This window comes from Pongo pygmaeus, chromosome 1, assembly GCF_028885625.2.
Source record: "Pongo pygmaeus isolate AG05252 chromosome 1, NHGRI_mPonPyg2-v2.0_pri, whole genome shotgun sequence".
In the NCBI taxonomy this organism is placed as follows: domain Eukaryota; kingdom Metazoa; phylum Chordata; class Mammalia; order Primates; family Hominidae; genus Pongo; species Pongo pygmaeus.
Genome location: NC_072373.2, coordinates 216,066,021 through 216,081,409, shown reverse-complemented (window position 1 = coordinate 216,081,409; position 15,389 = coordinate 216,066,021). Strand labels below are relative to the sequence as shown.

Sequence of the window (15,389 nt, the reverse complement as noted above, 5' to 3'; positions counted from 1 at the left end):
GATGCTGGGTCAGCTGAGCAAAGAGGCTGAGGTTCTGTGACCTCAGGCCTCCCAGTCCAGGGAAAAGATGGAAATGGGGGTAACTCTCCAGGGAGGGTTTCAGGGTTGTCTGCCCAGCTGCAGGCCCGGAAAGGAAGAGTGCACAGGGCTTTTGCCTACCCGCAGGGTGTCTTGAGTCTGGCAGCAGTACCCACAGGAGAAAGGGAATAACTCAGTGGTTACAAGCAACAGCAGACTTCCTATGTTTAACTGCATGTTCTGTCTGTGGCTCAGTTTCTTTTGTAAAATGGGGACGTCCCCTAGGGTTCTTAAGGGGATTGAGAATTCATGCACATGAAGATTTCGATCAATCTCAACACATGTGAAGGGCTCAGAAAGCATGACTGTTATCACCTGGGCAAAGGCGACAAGCACATTCAAGGTCAGAGCAAAGATGCATTTCTTTCCTGCCATGTGCTATGCCTGCAGAAGTGCAGAACAGAGGAGGTGCCCTAGTCCCCTGGCAAAGACCCCCACCCCCTCTGCCCTGGGCAGTGGGCTCTGCCGGCCTGCTCGTCTCTGATTCTTCCTTTCAGGACTCCCCTCCTCTGCTGGGTACCTGCTTTGTTGTATACATTAATACATTCGTCCCGTCACTGCTTAGCCTTGGGGGCCTGGGAGTCCCTGTCTCTTAAGATGACTTTGCCCACGAGAGTCATTGTGTCTCTTTTTTTTTTTAATTTTTATTTTATTTATTCATTCATTCATTCATTCATTTATTTTAGATAGAGTCTCGCTCTGTCACCCAGGCTGGGGTACAATGGCATGATCTTGGCTCACTGCAACCTCCACTTCCCAGGTTCAAGCAATTTTCCTGCCTCAGCCTCCCAAGTAGCTGGGATTACAGGTGGCCGCCACCACACCTGACTAATTTTTTGTATTTTTGGTAGAAACGGGGTTTTACCGTGTTGACCAGGCTGACCTCGAACTCCTGACCTCAGGTGATCCACCCGCCTCGGCTTCCCCAAGTGCCGGGATTAAGGCATGAGCCACCATGCCCATCTGTGTCTCTGTCTTAAAGCTTTAACCCTCCAAGGGCAATATGATTCCTTATTTTTAGGACAAGCATCATCCCAGTGTACTAAGATCACATTTGGACCTGATTTGGGTCCAACTCAATAATAGCAAGAGTGGTGGCCAAGCGGGCACTCACAACCTACTAGGTGCTGCTGGACCAGTGCATGGCAGGGCGGCCGCAGAGCCCAGCAGACCTGGGCTTGATCCCATGCCCTGCCAATGTCTGTGAGCCTCAGGCGGGGACCACCGCAGCCCTACATGGGGTCATGAGATGAGGGCTGTCATCCAGCACATGGCATCCACCTGCTCAGGGGTGGCAGCAACCATGGTCTCTGCAAGGCTTCATGGAGACAGTGGCAGGTCAATACAGAGCTCTTGTCACTTGGAAGTGCCTCCATTTGACTGTGGTGGGTGTGGGACCATTCTCTAGGCATCTGATTTCTTTCCCACTGTGTGTGTGTGTGTGTGTGTGTGTGTGTGTGTGTGTGTGTGTGTGTCGGTGTTTCCTGGACACACAGACCCCTCGCCATCCACAAAGCCACCAAGATGGATGGGGTTTAGACCAGGATACCCCTTTCACAGGCCTGCTGGAGAATAGGGGGTTGGTTTGTTGTGTATCTGGATTTATTTTGTGCAGAGGGCTATAAAAATAAGTCTTTAATGGAAAATCTGAAACATGCTACTGCTATATTTAGATTTTTTTTTCTTGGGGTATAATTCACATACAGTAAAATGCTCAGCTCTTAAGTGTACAGTTTGTGTTCAGTGAGTTTTGATATTTGGGTGCGAGGCTGTTGATCAGGGTGTCCACCCCGATGGTCAGCTGGGAATGGTCCCTCCAAGCCTGGACTCTACTCAGAGCCCCCCAAGCTCTCTGCTTCCCTCATTCTCTAGACTTGATGACTCAGCCTTCAGCACATTCATCTCTGCTGTTTCATCCACCCTTCCTGGGCTGGGGAAGCCCGAAGGTCAGGGTTCTGCATTTAGTGAGGCCAAGGTTTTCCTCCGGAAGATCAAGGAGGTTTGCCCTTTTCCGAAATGATCATGATGAGCTACATTTGACCCTCATGTAGAACCTTCCGGAGAGTTTCCACTGAGACGATTGCTTTGTTTAATGTTTACCACAGGCCTGAGAGACTGGCCTTGGCTCCATTTTCAGATAAGAGATCAGAGGTTGCTTGTCCACAGGTCAAATAGCTGGGAAGTGGGGGAGCCAAGACTGAGTCCCAGCTGGCTGACCCCAAACCTGCGTGCCCGCCTCAGAACTGCACTGCGTGCCTCCCAAGAACGTGGCACAGAACACGGTGTTGGGTGTCGGGTATGAGCAGAACAGAGTCCCTGCCCTCATGGAATGGACAGGCTGGCTCCATGGCCACACCCTTCTCCAGGGGCTGTGTGGGGAGTGTCCCCAGTGGAGGCCCAGAACCACCATGCGCTGAGTGGCTGACTCACTCATACCCTGCTGAGGGGCATGCCTCCCTCCACTGGCATCCACCAAGCCAAGCCTGGTTGCCACCTGGGCCCTGCTGGCTCAGGAAGCCCTTGTGTCACCCACAGACCTTGCTCCTCTCCTTTTGGAAGGTGATAGTGTGGGAGTTGAGGCTGGAGGTGCTGGAACCAGACCATCTGTGTCCAAATCCTGGCTCTGCTCTTCACCCTGCGTGACCTTGGCCAAGCCATTTAACTCCTCTGTGATTCAACTTCCACATCTGTAAACTGTGGATGATAATAATAGGATCTGCTTCATGGAGTTACCGTGAGAATTAAACTAGTTAAGCAGGTAAAATACAGCAAAGCTTAGAGCATATAGTATGTGCTCAAGAAGTGTTAAGAAAGATGTAATTGTTATTATAATAAATAATAATCATAATGTTATTGTTACTTAGACCTTTGGCTTGGGGAGGCTGGATTTACAAACCTACATTTCACCAAGAGTCTTAGCAGCCCGAGAGGTCGCCTTCTGTTAAAAGGTGGCTGCTGTAGCTCTAGCCATTAAGTCCACTTTCCAGAAGTGGAGAAAGTGGAGAGTGGTGGAGAAAGAGGTAAAGCCTTATTTTTGTAAGAGTCAGTCCTCCTAAGGGACTTTTTTCTGCACCTCACTGGCCAGAAGTGTGTCACATGGACAACCCTAGCTGAAGGGAAGCTGGAAAATAGCATTTTTAGAAAGTGGGACTCATTGCTTTTGCAAACTAAAGGAGATGGGCTGCAGAAGGCCAAGGGTCTGCCCTAGCTCCCTTTGCCACCTGGTATGGACCTTTCCTCTGAGTGGGTACACCACACCCCCTTTCCCTTGGGGAGAAGGCCCCTGGGGACCTGCTGCACGGCCTGCCTGCTGGTATCATTGTCCCCCGTGAGGGCAGCCCCATTGGTAACAGTTGGCTCCCTGGGGCAGGAGGGCCACCGTTTCCCAGACAATGTTTACTTCCTGCTACGGTGGCCAAGAGAACTCTGCTAAGTCTATGGGTTTTGGGCCCCTCTACTTAGAGGCCTGAGGGCACTGTGGTTCCCCAGCGTCAGCAGAAAGGTACCCAATCAGTCTCTGGGCAAAGACCAGGAAAGTTTTTTGTCCTTGGGCAAAAGCCAGGAAAGTTTTCTCCAGTAAGGATGACTCCTTCCTCGGTAGCTGTCTTGCCTTTGGCAAATGGCTTTCTCCTGTCATTGAGTCATCAGCCTGAGCTGTACCAGATGCTTAACAAATACCATCTTCATCTCACACCCTCTAGCCCAGCGCCAACAGGAGAGCTCCGTGCAGTCATGGCAGCAGTCTGGATCCACACTGTCCCATACCCTAGCTCATAGCCACATGGGTGCACGTGAAATGTGGCTAGAGAAACTGAGTTTTTCATTTTAATTAATTTATACGTAAGATAGTCACCTGTGGCCAGGCGTGGTGGCTCACACCTGTAATCCCAGCACTTTGGGAGGCCGAGGCAGGCAGATCACGAGGTCAGGAGATCGAGACCATCCTGGCTAACAAGGTGAAACTCCATCTCTGCTAAAAATATAAAAAATTAGCTGGGTGTGGTGGCGGGCGCCTATAGTCCCAGCTACTCGGGAGGCTGAGGCAGGAGAATGGCGTGAACCCAGGAGGCGGAGCTTGCAGTGAGCCATGATTGTGCCACTGCACTCCAGCCTGTGTGACAGCGCGAGACTCTGTCTCAAAAAAAAAAAAAAAAAAAAAAAAAAAAGATAGTCACCTGTGCCTGGCAGGTACCATACTAAGCAGTGCAGCTATAGACCCTGCCCATGAGGCGAGAAACACAAAATCAGTAGCATTCATCTAGACTCATAAAGAGTGGGTCCCTCTAAGGGAACCCATATTGTGAAGGCCCGGAGAGAGAGAGTGACCAGCCCAAGGTCACACAGCAATGTAATAGTTCCTCTGAGGAAGAAACGCAAGTCTTCCAACGGCAGCTTCTTTATTGTTTCTTCAGAAATGTGGTTGGTCCCGTCTGTGCAGAGGGGAAGGTGAGTTGTGGACACAGTGGTCAGTGTGCCAGGCACATGTAAGCGCTTTACACATGTCTTATTTATTCCCATCTCCCCCGTTTTACAGGTGAGGCCACCGAGGCCCAGGGAGGAGAAGTGCCTGCTGGTGGCCCCAGAGCTGGTGAATTGAGAGGCTGTGCTCTTGGAGATTAGTCTGAGATTGCAGTACCAGGGCTGTGTCCACTCCTGGAAGAGTCTGGGGGATGCGAGACCTGGGCCTCCATGCCCACCTGGGGCAGATGCAGTTAGCAAGCTCCGATAAGCCTCTCTCTTTCCATGGAGTTGTTTTTCCAGCCTGGTCTCCTAAGACTTGGCTCCTGCAGGTGCCGGACCTGGTGCCCGCCCTGGAGGCTCCCATCGGCTTATTCACAGCCTGACTGGAGGGGCAGGGCTTAGGCATCAGGTACACCTGTTAGGAAGGTGCACGCAGGAAAAAAATCTGCTTTTGCCACTGTTAGTCAAAGAGAAAGGCACATGGCACCCAGCTCCATCTCACTCTCGGCTCTCATCTGAGTGCAGCGTGCAGAGAAGACCCTGGCAGATACCCCTCCTGTGCCTGCCCCACCTCCCTCCTGTGCAGTTCAGGCAAAGCCCGCTCCCCTGGTTGCCCCATTTCATGGGGTCAAAATCCCCGTGAGATGAGAGTAGCACTGCTGGCATAAAACACAAGACGCCCAGTTAAATTTAAATTTCAGATACGTGATGAATCCATTTTTAATATAGGTTGGGACATATACTGAAAATGATTTGTTGTTTATCTGAAATTCAAATCTAACTGTGCATCTAGGGGTGTTTGTTTGGCATTACTTTGTTTTGTTTTGCTTACTCTGGCAACCCTAAGTGGGTGGCATCTATGCAGCATACATGACAACTGAGACCCAGAGAAGTGACACGAGGCTTGTGCAAAGTCAAGACAAGGCCCCGGCCAGGCCTGGGTTTGAAGCCAAGTCTCTTGGAATCCTTTGCCTTCTTCCTGGACAACAGTAAACAATCTTGGTGGCTTCCTCAGGTGGTTGGAGGAGACCCAGAAGTCACTGAAAAAAAAAAAAAAAAGACCCAGCACGGTGGCTCCCACCTGTAATCCCAGCACTTTGGGAGGCTGAGGCAGGTGGATCATCTGAGGTCAGGAGTTCGAGACCAGCCTGGCCAACATGGTGAAACCCCGTCTCTACTAAAAATACAAAAAATTACCCAGGCGTGGTGGCGGGCTTGTAGCCTGTATAATTCCAGCTGCTCGGGAGGCCGAGGCAGGAGAATCACTTCAACCTGGGAGGCAGAGGTTGTAGTGAGCTGAGATCACGCCATTGCACTCCAGCCTGGGCAACAGGAGTGAAACTCCATCTCAAAAAAAAAAAAAAAAAAAATTAAACAAAAACAAACCTGCCTCTTCTACCTGTGTGACAACAGACATACTGTTAGCAGTCACACACACCTTATTGTGAAATAGACTCTTAGTGACGGCCAAGTAGGGAACAGGGGGGCCCTGGCAGGATGGTAGATTGAAGAGTATTGATCAAGAGGAAAAAATTCCAGCCTTGGCGACTGCTAGAGACAGTGAGCTGAGGCGGGAGCGCCGAGGGCTGGTTGGGGCTGAGGCCTTTTGTAATCTGACCTCTCCAGCCTTCCTCCTGTTCTTCCTCACCTGGCACCCATTTCCTGGTCACTCAAGACCCTCCAGCTTTGCAGCCGCCTTTGCTCACACCATTTCCTCCTTCCCCAGTCGCATCCTCTAGGGTCCATCTGGAATGCCGCCAACTTCTCAAGGGTGTCTGAGTGCTCTGAGCAGATGTGGGCCCTTCCGTGTTCTGTTTCTTCGTGTGTGCGTCTATTTGCTGGAGGCTTCTTGAGGCCAGGAGTCCTTCCTTCTCTCTCCTGGCCTGGAATGCAGATGGGCCCCACATGTTTACCCAGAATGAGGGCAGGGGCACGGCCCCAAAAGCAAACCTCCTACTTAGGAGTTTTGCTAAGAGACTTGCTGCCTCCATGGCATATGAGATTTGGGGGTCCTTCGACCCCTGGGGTCCAGGAGCACTAGCCTGAGAGTGGGGCCTGTCTGGGGCATTCATTCACCCCAGTGCCCCCGTGCCTAGAGCCGTGCGTGGTATGAGGCAGGGGCCTCTCCATGTTGGGTGGATGGAGCCATTCGACAGACGTTACCGAGTGCCCGTGATGTGTCGCGCAGTCACTTTTTCCAGCACCGGAGACCCAACAGTGAAGGAGATGAGGCAGGATATGCGATCGGCCCCGCTCTCGGATCCTGTGTCCACCGAGCTCGCCGCTGGGGAGCGAGTGAGCCTCCACGTCACTACGGGGTTTTGTCCGGGTTGCCTGCCGTGCTGTTGATGCTGGACAGGAGCGGAGCCGTTTTAGGTCTCTTGAGGCTGTGACAGTGAGGCTGAGACAGGCTGATGGGAAGGAAACCATGAAGAGGGGATAGGAGCTCCTAGGCAGGTCACAGCTCTGTGGCGGCCCTGAGGTGTGGCACCTTCCAGAACTGAGAGAAGCTGGCAGCCTGAAGGAGGCCTCAGACAGGGCCGAAGAGGCAGTTAATATGGCAGGTGGGGCGGGGAGGCTGTCGGCACCGAGGGAGATGTGCCTTGCACCTCAGAGGCGCCCTGGGGCTTCTGTGGGGAGGAAGGACTCGGGTTAGGAGGAGCTGGGAGGGCAGGGAGGTGCCCTACGAGGCCTCCTCTCCTTACAGGGGTGGCTGGGCCCATCGTGGCCTCAGGAAGTGATGTGAGATGGACGAGGGAACAGGGGCCGGAGTTGCCACCACCTTTTCCCAAGGCTGCTGGTGGGAGAGAGGCGCCCCACCCTCAGGGCTCAGCCCTGCTCCCCCTCTGCCTGCTCCCTCCCCTGGACCTGGCTTTGCCCACTCAGCCTCGAGGCCAGTGGATCCCTAGGTAGTCCAGGAGATTGTAGTGCCTTAGAGATTGCCAGCAGGCACTGATGGCGAGGGTAGGGCATCTAGGAAAGGGCAGTGCATTACCAATATCGCACCTTCTCTCTGTACATGGCATTCACGGAGCACTTGTTGAGTATGTACACGGAGCACTTCCCGTGTACATGGAGCCCTTCCTATGTACACAGGGCACTTCCTGGGTACATGGAGCACTTCTTATATACATGGAGCACTTCCTGTGTACATAGAGCACTTCCTTTATGAGGAGGGGCACTTCCAATGCCTCCGAGGAGCCTCACAGCCAATGAGGGTTAGACCCGTTTAACAGATGCAGTGTCCGAGGCTCAGCAGGGAGGGACTTGCTCATCAGCCACCACATGCCTGGCTGGAGACCTGGTGACTCCAAAGCTGTGCCCCCAGCCACGCCCCTTCCATGACCCTCGGGGGCGAGGACTGTGCACCAGACCTCCAGGGAGTACGCATCCCCTTTTACCAGCAGGGACGCTTCTGGCTCTACCTGCACGTGTCCGGTCCAGCCAGGGCTGCCCTTGGCCCCTCCCCTGGTCCCTCTGTGATCTGGAATGGAGGGAAGGGGAAGGCAGCGTGGGGAGCGGAGGGGAGGGGAAGAGTCCGTGCAGAGGGTGGGATGGCCAGGTGGCCAGCGCAAGGCTGGTGAGTGCGGCGCCTTCGTCTGTTCATTCTCGAGGACAGCCAGGTGCCAGGTGCTGTTCTAGGCATGAGGATGCGGCCATGGACAAAACAGACTCAAGTTCCCGCCCTCCTGGGCCTTACAACCAGCCTGTGGATAAACAGATCCATAGGGCATGACAGGCGCTGATGAGTGCTGCGGACAAAGAGCAAAGAGGAAGGAGGCCGGGGTGCAGGGAGGCGGGGCAGAGTGTGCTGAGCTTCCGCCATAGCAGTGATGGACACAGACAGCCCTGCACCCCCACCTGCCCCTAGAGCCCACATTGAGATTGGGAAAGAGACAGATAAATACAGCATCACACAGGGCGGTGAGAGAAGACCCTTCCACGCAGGTGACGTGGAGTGGACGCTTGTGTCACAATGAGGCAGCCACAGGAAGAACTAGGAAAGGGTGTTCAGGTGGAGGGTACTGCAGAGACAAAGGCCCTATGCTGGAAAGAGTGTGGCATATTGTAGAGAGAGGGACCAGTGTGGCTGCAGGTGGGAAGAGGGAGAGGATGTAGGCAGAGGCCTGGCCCCAGCCAGGGCTGCCCTTGTCCCCTCCCCAGGTGCCTCTGTGATGTAAAATGAGGGAAGGGGAAGGCAGTGTGCAGAGGGTTGGGGCGGCCCGGTGGCCAGCACACGGCTAGTGAGTGTGGTACCTTTGTTTATCCTCGAGGGGACCTGCTTAATGAATATTTCAGCGTGTCCTTCCACCGTCTCCTAAGTGAGGTTTGCTCCTTCTCTTAATGCACTCTCCTAAGAGTTATGCAGAGGTACACGTAGCCTGGTGCCTGTGCACAGCCTGATCTCTGCCTCCAGCACCTCTTAGCAGTTCTGTTTTCACCATTGCCCAGGTGAGCTGACCTGGGCATGTGTGTGTCTATCCGCCCGCAGGACTGAGAAGCTGACAATACCTTGGTTGACACGGCTCTCACTTTGGGAGGATGGCACACCTTCTGGGTCCCTTCCTGAGGTACCCCACAGCCTGAGGAGACACTGTGTTCTCCTTGGCCCCATTTCTGGGGCCTCACTGTACGTAGGGTTGGATTTAAGTGCTGCAGAAACCTCTGCCCATGGTGTCACCTTGTCACTGCTCATTAGACCCTATTTTCCTGCAGGACAGTCCGGTGCAAATGCACAAGTTCTGTTTGTACACAGTGCTGAGCTCCTCGAGGTTATGTGTTTTGCAAAATGTGTTGAATATGCCTTTCTATGGCTGTTTCCCAAGCATGAGACTGGGAGTCCAGGCTGTGGAGTCAGCCAGGCCTTGGTTCAAATCCCAGCTCTGCTATGTACTAACTTTATGACCACCTGGAGTTAATCTCTCTGGGCCTCGATGTCCTAATTTGTAAAATGGGGTTATGTTGGTCCCTGCATCTGAAGGTTTTGATGGCTTAAATGAGATAATGCATATGAAACTCAACTCAGCATGCTGTTGGCTCGTGGTTATGATGCTAACTCCTAAGACCGTCGGCCACTGGAGTGGACACTCTGAGTGCAGGACAGCGGCAGTGGAGTCCTCGGGAGTCGTGGTGGAGGGGTCTCACTAGGTGTGCTCTGCAGACTGTGGGTGGGGCCTAGAATTGGCGCTGAGGCTCTTTGGAATAAGGCAGTGGCCTCCCTTCACACATGTAGGAAAGGCCCTGAATGCAGAGCAAACAAAAAAGCCAAAGCAACCTCAAACCATCCCCAGAAAATGCGAGTGAGCGGCAGCCGACGTTCCTGTTCTCTAACCCTGTGCCCTTGTCCCCTAGTGCTCCTGCGGGAAGAAGTGTCGCGGCTCCAGGAGGAAGTTCACCTTCTCCGGCAGATGAAGGAGATGTTGGCGAAGGACCTGGAGGAGTCGCAGGGCGGCAAGTCCTCTGAGGTCCTCTCGGCCACCGAGCTCAGGGTCCAGCTGGCCCAGAAGGAGCAGGAGCTAGCCAGAGCCAAAGAAGCCTTGCAGGGTGAGTGACGAGTCAGCAGCGGTTCCTTCACTGGGGACTCAGGCCCCAGGGATCTGGGGTCCTCCCCATGCGGGGGAAGTGACGCAGATGGACACGGGGTCTCCCAGCGCCCACCTCCAGCCACAGCTGCCCTGTCCCTTCTTCGAGTGGAATTCTGCATCTTGTGGGTGGGTGCAGATGCCATTCCTTCCTCCAGTGTGACCATCACACGTTGTCCGTATGGCTGGATGTGAGGTGCCTCCCTCTGGGGTGTGAATGGTGGGTGGGCATCTTGGCTGGACCAGGACGCTGACCCAGCAGCCGAGTCTCTCTTACCCAGCACCCTTGGGGTCCTTCGGTGCCTCCACTCAGGGCACAGTGTGGCTACACTGGTTTCTCTGCTGGAGAACATGTCTGTGTCCCATGCATCCCTCTTGCTCATCATGATGGGCTCTCCTGGGCCCAGAGGAAGGAGTTGGAAGATGCCATGGTGTAGTGTCCAGGGGGTCTCTTGAAGACGAGGACCACAGACCCGTAACTACCATGTGGCTGGTGTGTCTTCAGCCAGAAATTGCTTTAGGAGATGAGGAAACCAGTGTCCATATGCTCAGCCTGGTTTCCCCGGAGGGACCCACATCCCTCTCTCCCGGGAGGCACCTGCCCACATTCTGTGGGGCTGGAAGAAGGGTCTCAGCGGGTTATTTGAGAAAGGTTGGAAGCCATCATGTAACCTGTCAGTGGACTCCACAGTGCTTGGAGAACTCAGGCATGAAACATCTGGGGAAAACACAGCCTTAGGGGTCTGCATTGATTCTCTTAAGCCCCCTCAGTATCTTTGCTTCTTCTAGAAAAGACAATAAAGCTTTGCAACCTTCTTTCCACTTACCATTCACTAGAACAAGGAATCCTCTTTAAAAATGTTGTTTCTGAAGCTAAAGCAGGTTTATTAATTAGGTTAATACCATGCTGCTGTAACAAAGAGACCCCAGAATGCAGAGGCTTAAAGAAGCTGTTTCTTCCTTAGCCACCCCACAGTGAGCATTTGAGGCCGGTTGGGTGTATGTGTTCCCCTCGGTCCATGAGAGACCCCAGGGAAAGAGCTAGAATCGAGGGCCAGAGATTTGCCTTTGTGAGAGCTTGGTCATGTGACCATTCCTAGCTGCAGAGGGTTCTGGGAGATGTAGTTTCTAGCTAGATGGCCTTGTCCCAGCTAGGACTCTAACAGGGTAAAAGGGAGAATGGATTTTGCTGGACAGTTAATCGGCTCAGTCAGAGCCAATTCCCTGACCAGAGGTGTGATGTGGGCAGCAGGCCAAGGAGGCTATCTGTCCAGTGCCCAGCTGACCATCCCCCAGAAAGCCTGGGAAGTCCTCAGTTGAGGGTGAGCCCGTATCCAGAGTGTTACAGCGCTCTTGACAAGTGTTCTTTTCAGCAGTACATGTTGCTCTCCAAGGCAGGTAGATGACCCTCTTCTTCTGGGGTCTTGTTTCTGGTGGGGTCACAGCAGCAGCATTTTGGGTGGTCTTTTGAAGCTGTAATAGACATTGGGGTGCATTGTGGCCCAGCTGACATGGCATGCCTGGGAAGTCATTTTGCCAAGTAGGCGCACTTTGCCTCTATGCAGCCACCCGGCAGTCCAGGCAGATCTGGTGAGCCATCCTCCAGGCCCAGCTTCCCAGGATCCTGTAATATCCCTTCTCCTTCTCAGGACAGAGACCCAAGTCTCGGGAATCTCCCACAAGCAAGTGCTGCTGGGCCCAGGCTGTGCAAGCTGTTGTTGTTTGGTCTTGCCAAGCTTTATCATGTAGTGGAGAGTAGGGACTGGCTCAGGAAGCAGCCAGATGCTGCTCAATCACCTTTCCCACTCTGTGTCCCAGGGACAGAGACGCCAACCTCCATGTCTTTGACCAGGTACAGGATTCTCACCCCTATGTGCTCTTCTGGATCTGCAAGGAGGAGATAAACCTCCGTTAGTGGTTCCTGGGCCTACAGGGATGGGCGGGGGATGGCAGCGGGTGTTAAGCAGTGGCTCACTTACACCACCATCCCCAGCTCCTTGGAGGCTACAACCTAGCCTCTTTAAACCTACAACCTAGGATGTGCAACCTAGCCTCTCCATTCCTGATCTGAGTGATGGGACATTAACAGTGGCTTTGCAGGAGGTTGTGAAAATGAAACGAGGTAATGTCTGGTAAGGTGATAGATAGTTCCTGCTGTTATCATAATGTACATCCTTCTCTCTTTAGCCTACAAGGCACAGAGCTGTACAGGCAATCTTTCCTAACTCTCTGTTGTAAGATTTCTTATCCACCACCAAAGATCTCTGGCCTTGCCCAGGGATGCAGAGATCTACCCCTTTGTAGGAATATTAATATAAGCAACAAGGACTTGTCAGTATTCATGAAAAGGGAGCTTTATTGAGCACCTCCTGGGTGCCAACACTGTTCTAAGCACGTGACCTACCATTCATCTCAATCCTGCCAGGAGCTAGAAAGCCCATTTCTCAGGTGGAGACGCCTGAATGAGGTTCAGGGAAAGTAAATAACTTGACCAAGGTGACAGAGCTAATTAGCAGCAGAAGCAGAGACTTTTTCCCACTGCACAGACACGCCTCATCTTCCTTCTGGGTGTGGTCGCAGGGAATGAAGTTGGCCCAGATGCCAGAGACAGAAGCCATTCTTACTTCAGTGGTGGTGATAGCAGACTCAAGTCAGATCTGGGGGCTTGAATCCCACCTCTGCCATTTATTAGTTATGTGAGCCTGGATGCATTTTTTTTTTTTTTTTTTTTTTTACTTTTTTATTTTCCTCTAAGTTCTGGGTTACATGTGCAGAACGTGCAGGTTTGTTACATAGGTATATGTGTGCCATGGTGGTTTGCTGCACCTATCAACTCGTCATCTAGGTTTTAATTAGGTATTTGTCCTAATGCTGTCCCTCCCCTTGCCCCCTACCCCCCAACAGGCCCCAGTGGGTGATGTTCCCCTCCCTGTGTCGACGTGTTCTCATTGTTCGACTCCCACTTACGAGTGAGAACATGTGGTGTTTGGTTTTCTGTTCCTGTGTTAATTTGCTGAGAATGATGGTTTCTAGCTTCATCCATGTCCCTGCAAAGGACATGAACTAATTCTTTTTTATGGTTGCATAGTATTCCATGTTGTATATGTACCACATTTTCTTTATCCAGTCTGTCATTGATGGGCATTTGGGTTGGTTCCAAGTCTTTGCTATTGTAAATAGTGCTGCAGTAAACATACATGTACATGTGTCTTTATAGTAGAATGATTTATAATCCTTTGGGTATATGCCCAGTAATGGGATTCCTGGGTCAAATGGTATTTCTGGTTCTAGAGCTTGGATGCATTCTTTAACCTCCCTGCCCCATGATTCCTTTGCTGAGAGTAATAGTAACAATGCCTGTTTTTCTTATAATTGGGACTAATAAACAGTAGCTACTTCATAGGATTGTTGTGAAGATTGAGGTGTAAAGTGCATGGCCTGGTGTGTAGTACCATTAGTGCCAATACTGAGATCAGCTTGGAGATGTTGCTTGTCTGATTCTCATGAGGGGTGGCCCAGACCTGAGACCACCCCCTGAGCCCATCCAAGCTCAAGGTAGCAGCATTCCTGAAAGGCAGTGAGTTAGCACCTTCAGCCACCACGAGCATCCTGCCTGGAATTCTACAAAGTCATAAATAAGATGCTTCACCAGCCACAGCACATGGTGAGTAAATTGCAGACAGATGCGGGCAGAAGGAGTCCAGGGCATGGAAAGGGATTTATATGCCCATAATGAGGAGAGGGGGAATAAACGCACAAGCCGAGCAAGCAGCAGATGTTGGGTGACACTTGTTAACATCCAGTGTCCCTAATGTGGGAAAAAGCAGAGCCCCCAAAGACTTGCCCCCTGGCAGATTCCCTCTCCAACTAACTCCTCCGCTGTCTTTGTGTTTGAATGAGACCCGAAATTTCTAGCATGTGAGAGGAATAGGAACTCAAGCAGGCACCCAAAACATCAGTCTGTGGTTACAACACAAAAGCAATGAAAAGAATCTTGTTTGGGAAAAACGGGGGCTTAGAAGATTCCTTTGTTTCTTTGGAAATGAGTGTGGGAATATTTGGTTTTGAATTTTGGTCTCATCATGAGCTTAAAGGCAGAAGCCTGAATGATTGTTTAAGACATATATATATATATTATTATTTTTTTTTTTTTTGAGACAGAGTCTCACTCTGTCATCCAGGCTTGGCGTGCACTGGTGCAATCTCATCTCACTGCAACCTCTGCCTCCCGGGCTCAAATGAGCCTCCAGAGTAGCTGGAACTACAGGCACACACCACCATGCCCGGCTAATTTTTGCATTTTTTTGTAGAGACAGAGGCTTGCCATGTTGCTCAGGCTGGTCTTGAACTCCTGGGCTCAAGTGATCTGCCTGGGTCAGCTTTCCAAAGTGCTGAGATTACAAGCATGAGCCACCAAGCCCAGCACATCAATGGTATCATCTTACGTATAAACTGCATGAGCCCTGCCCAGCACATGTGGTAAGCGTGTAGCCTGGGGGACCCCTTTGGGGTGTCTGTTGATTTCCTCAGGCCTCCTCAATTTCATGATTTCTCTGCGAATCAAGGCAGCACAGAAACAATGATAGTGAAAATTTGCTTCATTCCTTTTTAAATCTCATAACAGCATGTCAAGTGTTTTGAGCGTGTTCCCACAACAATAAATACTCTTTGAAAACATAATTTTTAATGACTACATAATGTTCTGCCAAATGGAGATAGCATAATTTATTTAGCCATTTCCCTATTATTAGACATTTAAGTTGTTTCCACTTTTTTCTCTCTCTGTCTTTTGTTTGTTTGTTTGCCATTATATAACACTGTCATAAACATCTGTGTATGTAAATCTGTTTATTTTCATAAGACAGCATTTCTTAAGCTCTTTGGCCTGAGGACCACTTTATACCTTTACAAAACTGAAGACCCCAAAGAGTTTTTGCTCATATGGTTTAGATCTATTAGTATTAATGTTTTCAAAATTAAAACCAGAAAAAATATATAAATCTTTAGTAATTTTTTTAAAAATCATCATAATAAATTCATTATATGTTAACATAAGTACAGTTATCTTTTTCTTTCCTTTCCTTTTCTTTTTTTTTTTGAGATAGTTTCACTGTGTCACCAGGCTGGAGTGCAGGGGCGTGATCTCGGCTCACTGCAACCTCTGCCTCCTGGGTTCAAGTGATTCTCGTACCTCAGCCTCCCAAGTAGCTGGGATCACAGGCACGTGCCACCATGCCCAGCTAATTTTTGTATTTTTAGCAGAGACAG

At 51.2% G+C, this 15,389-nt stretch overlaps 1 protein-coding gene across 2 annotated transcripts in view; it reads left to right on the top strand.

Moving 5' to 3' along the window:
• KAZN (kazrin, periplakin interacting protein) overlaps positions 1-15,389 on the top strand; it is a 1,229,657-nt gene that overhangs the window by 1,063,438 nt on the left and 150,830 nt on the right. For both annotated transcript variants that reach the window (XM_054437733.2, XM_054437695.2), the window contains one exon: positions 9,892-10,083. In XM_054437733.2, coding sequence (XP_054293708.1) covers positions 9,892-10,083 — 192 coding nt within the window. The remainder of the gene's footprint in view (positions 1-9,891; positions 10,084-15,389) is intronic.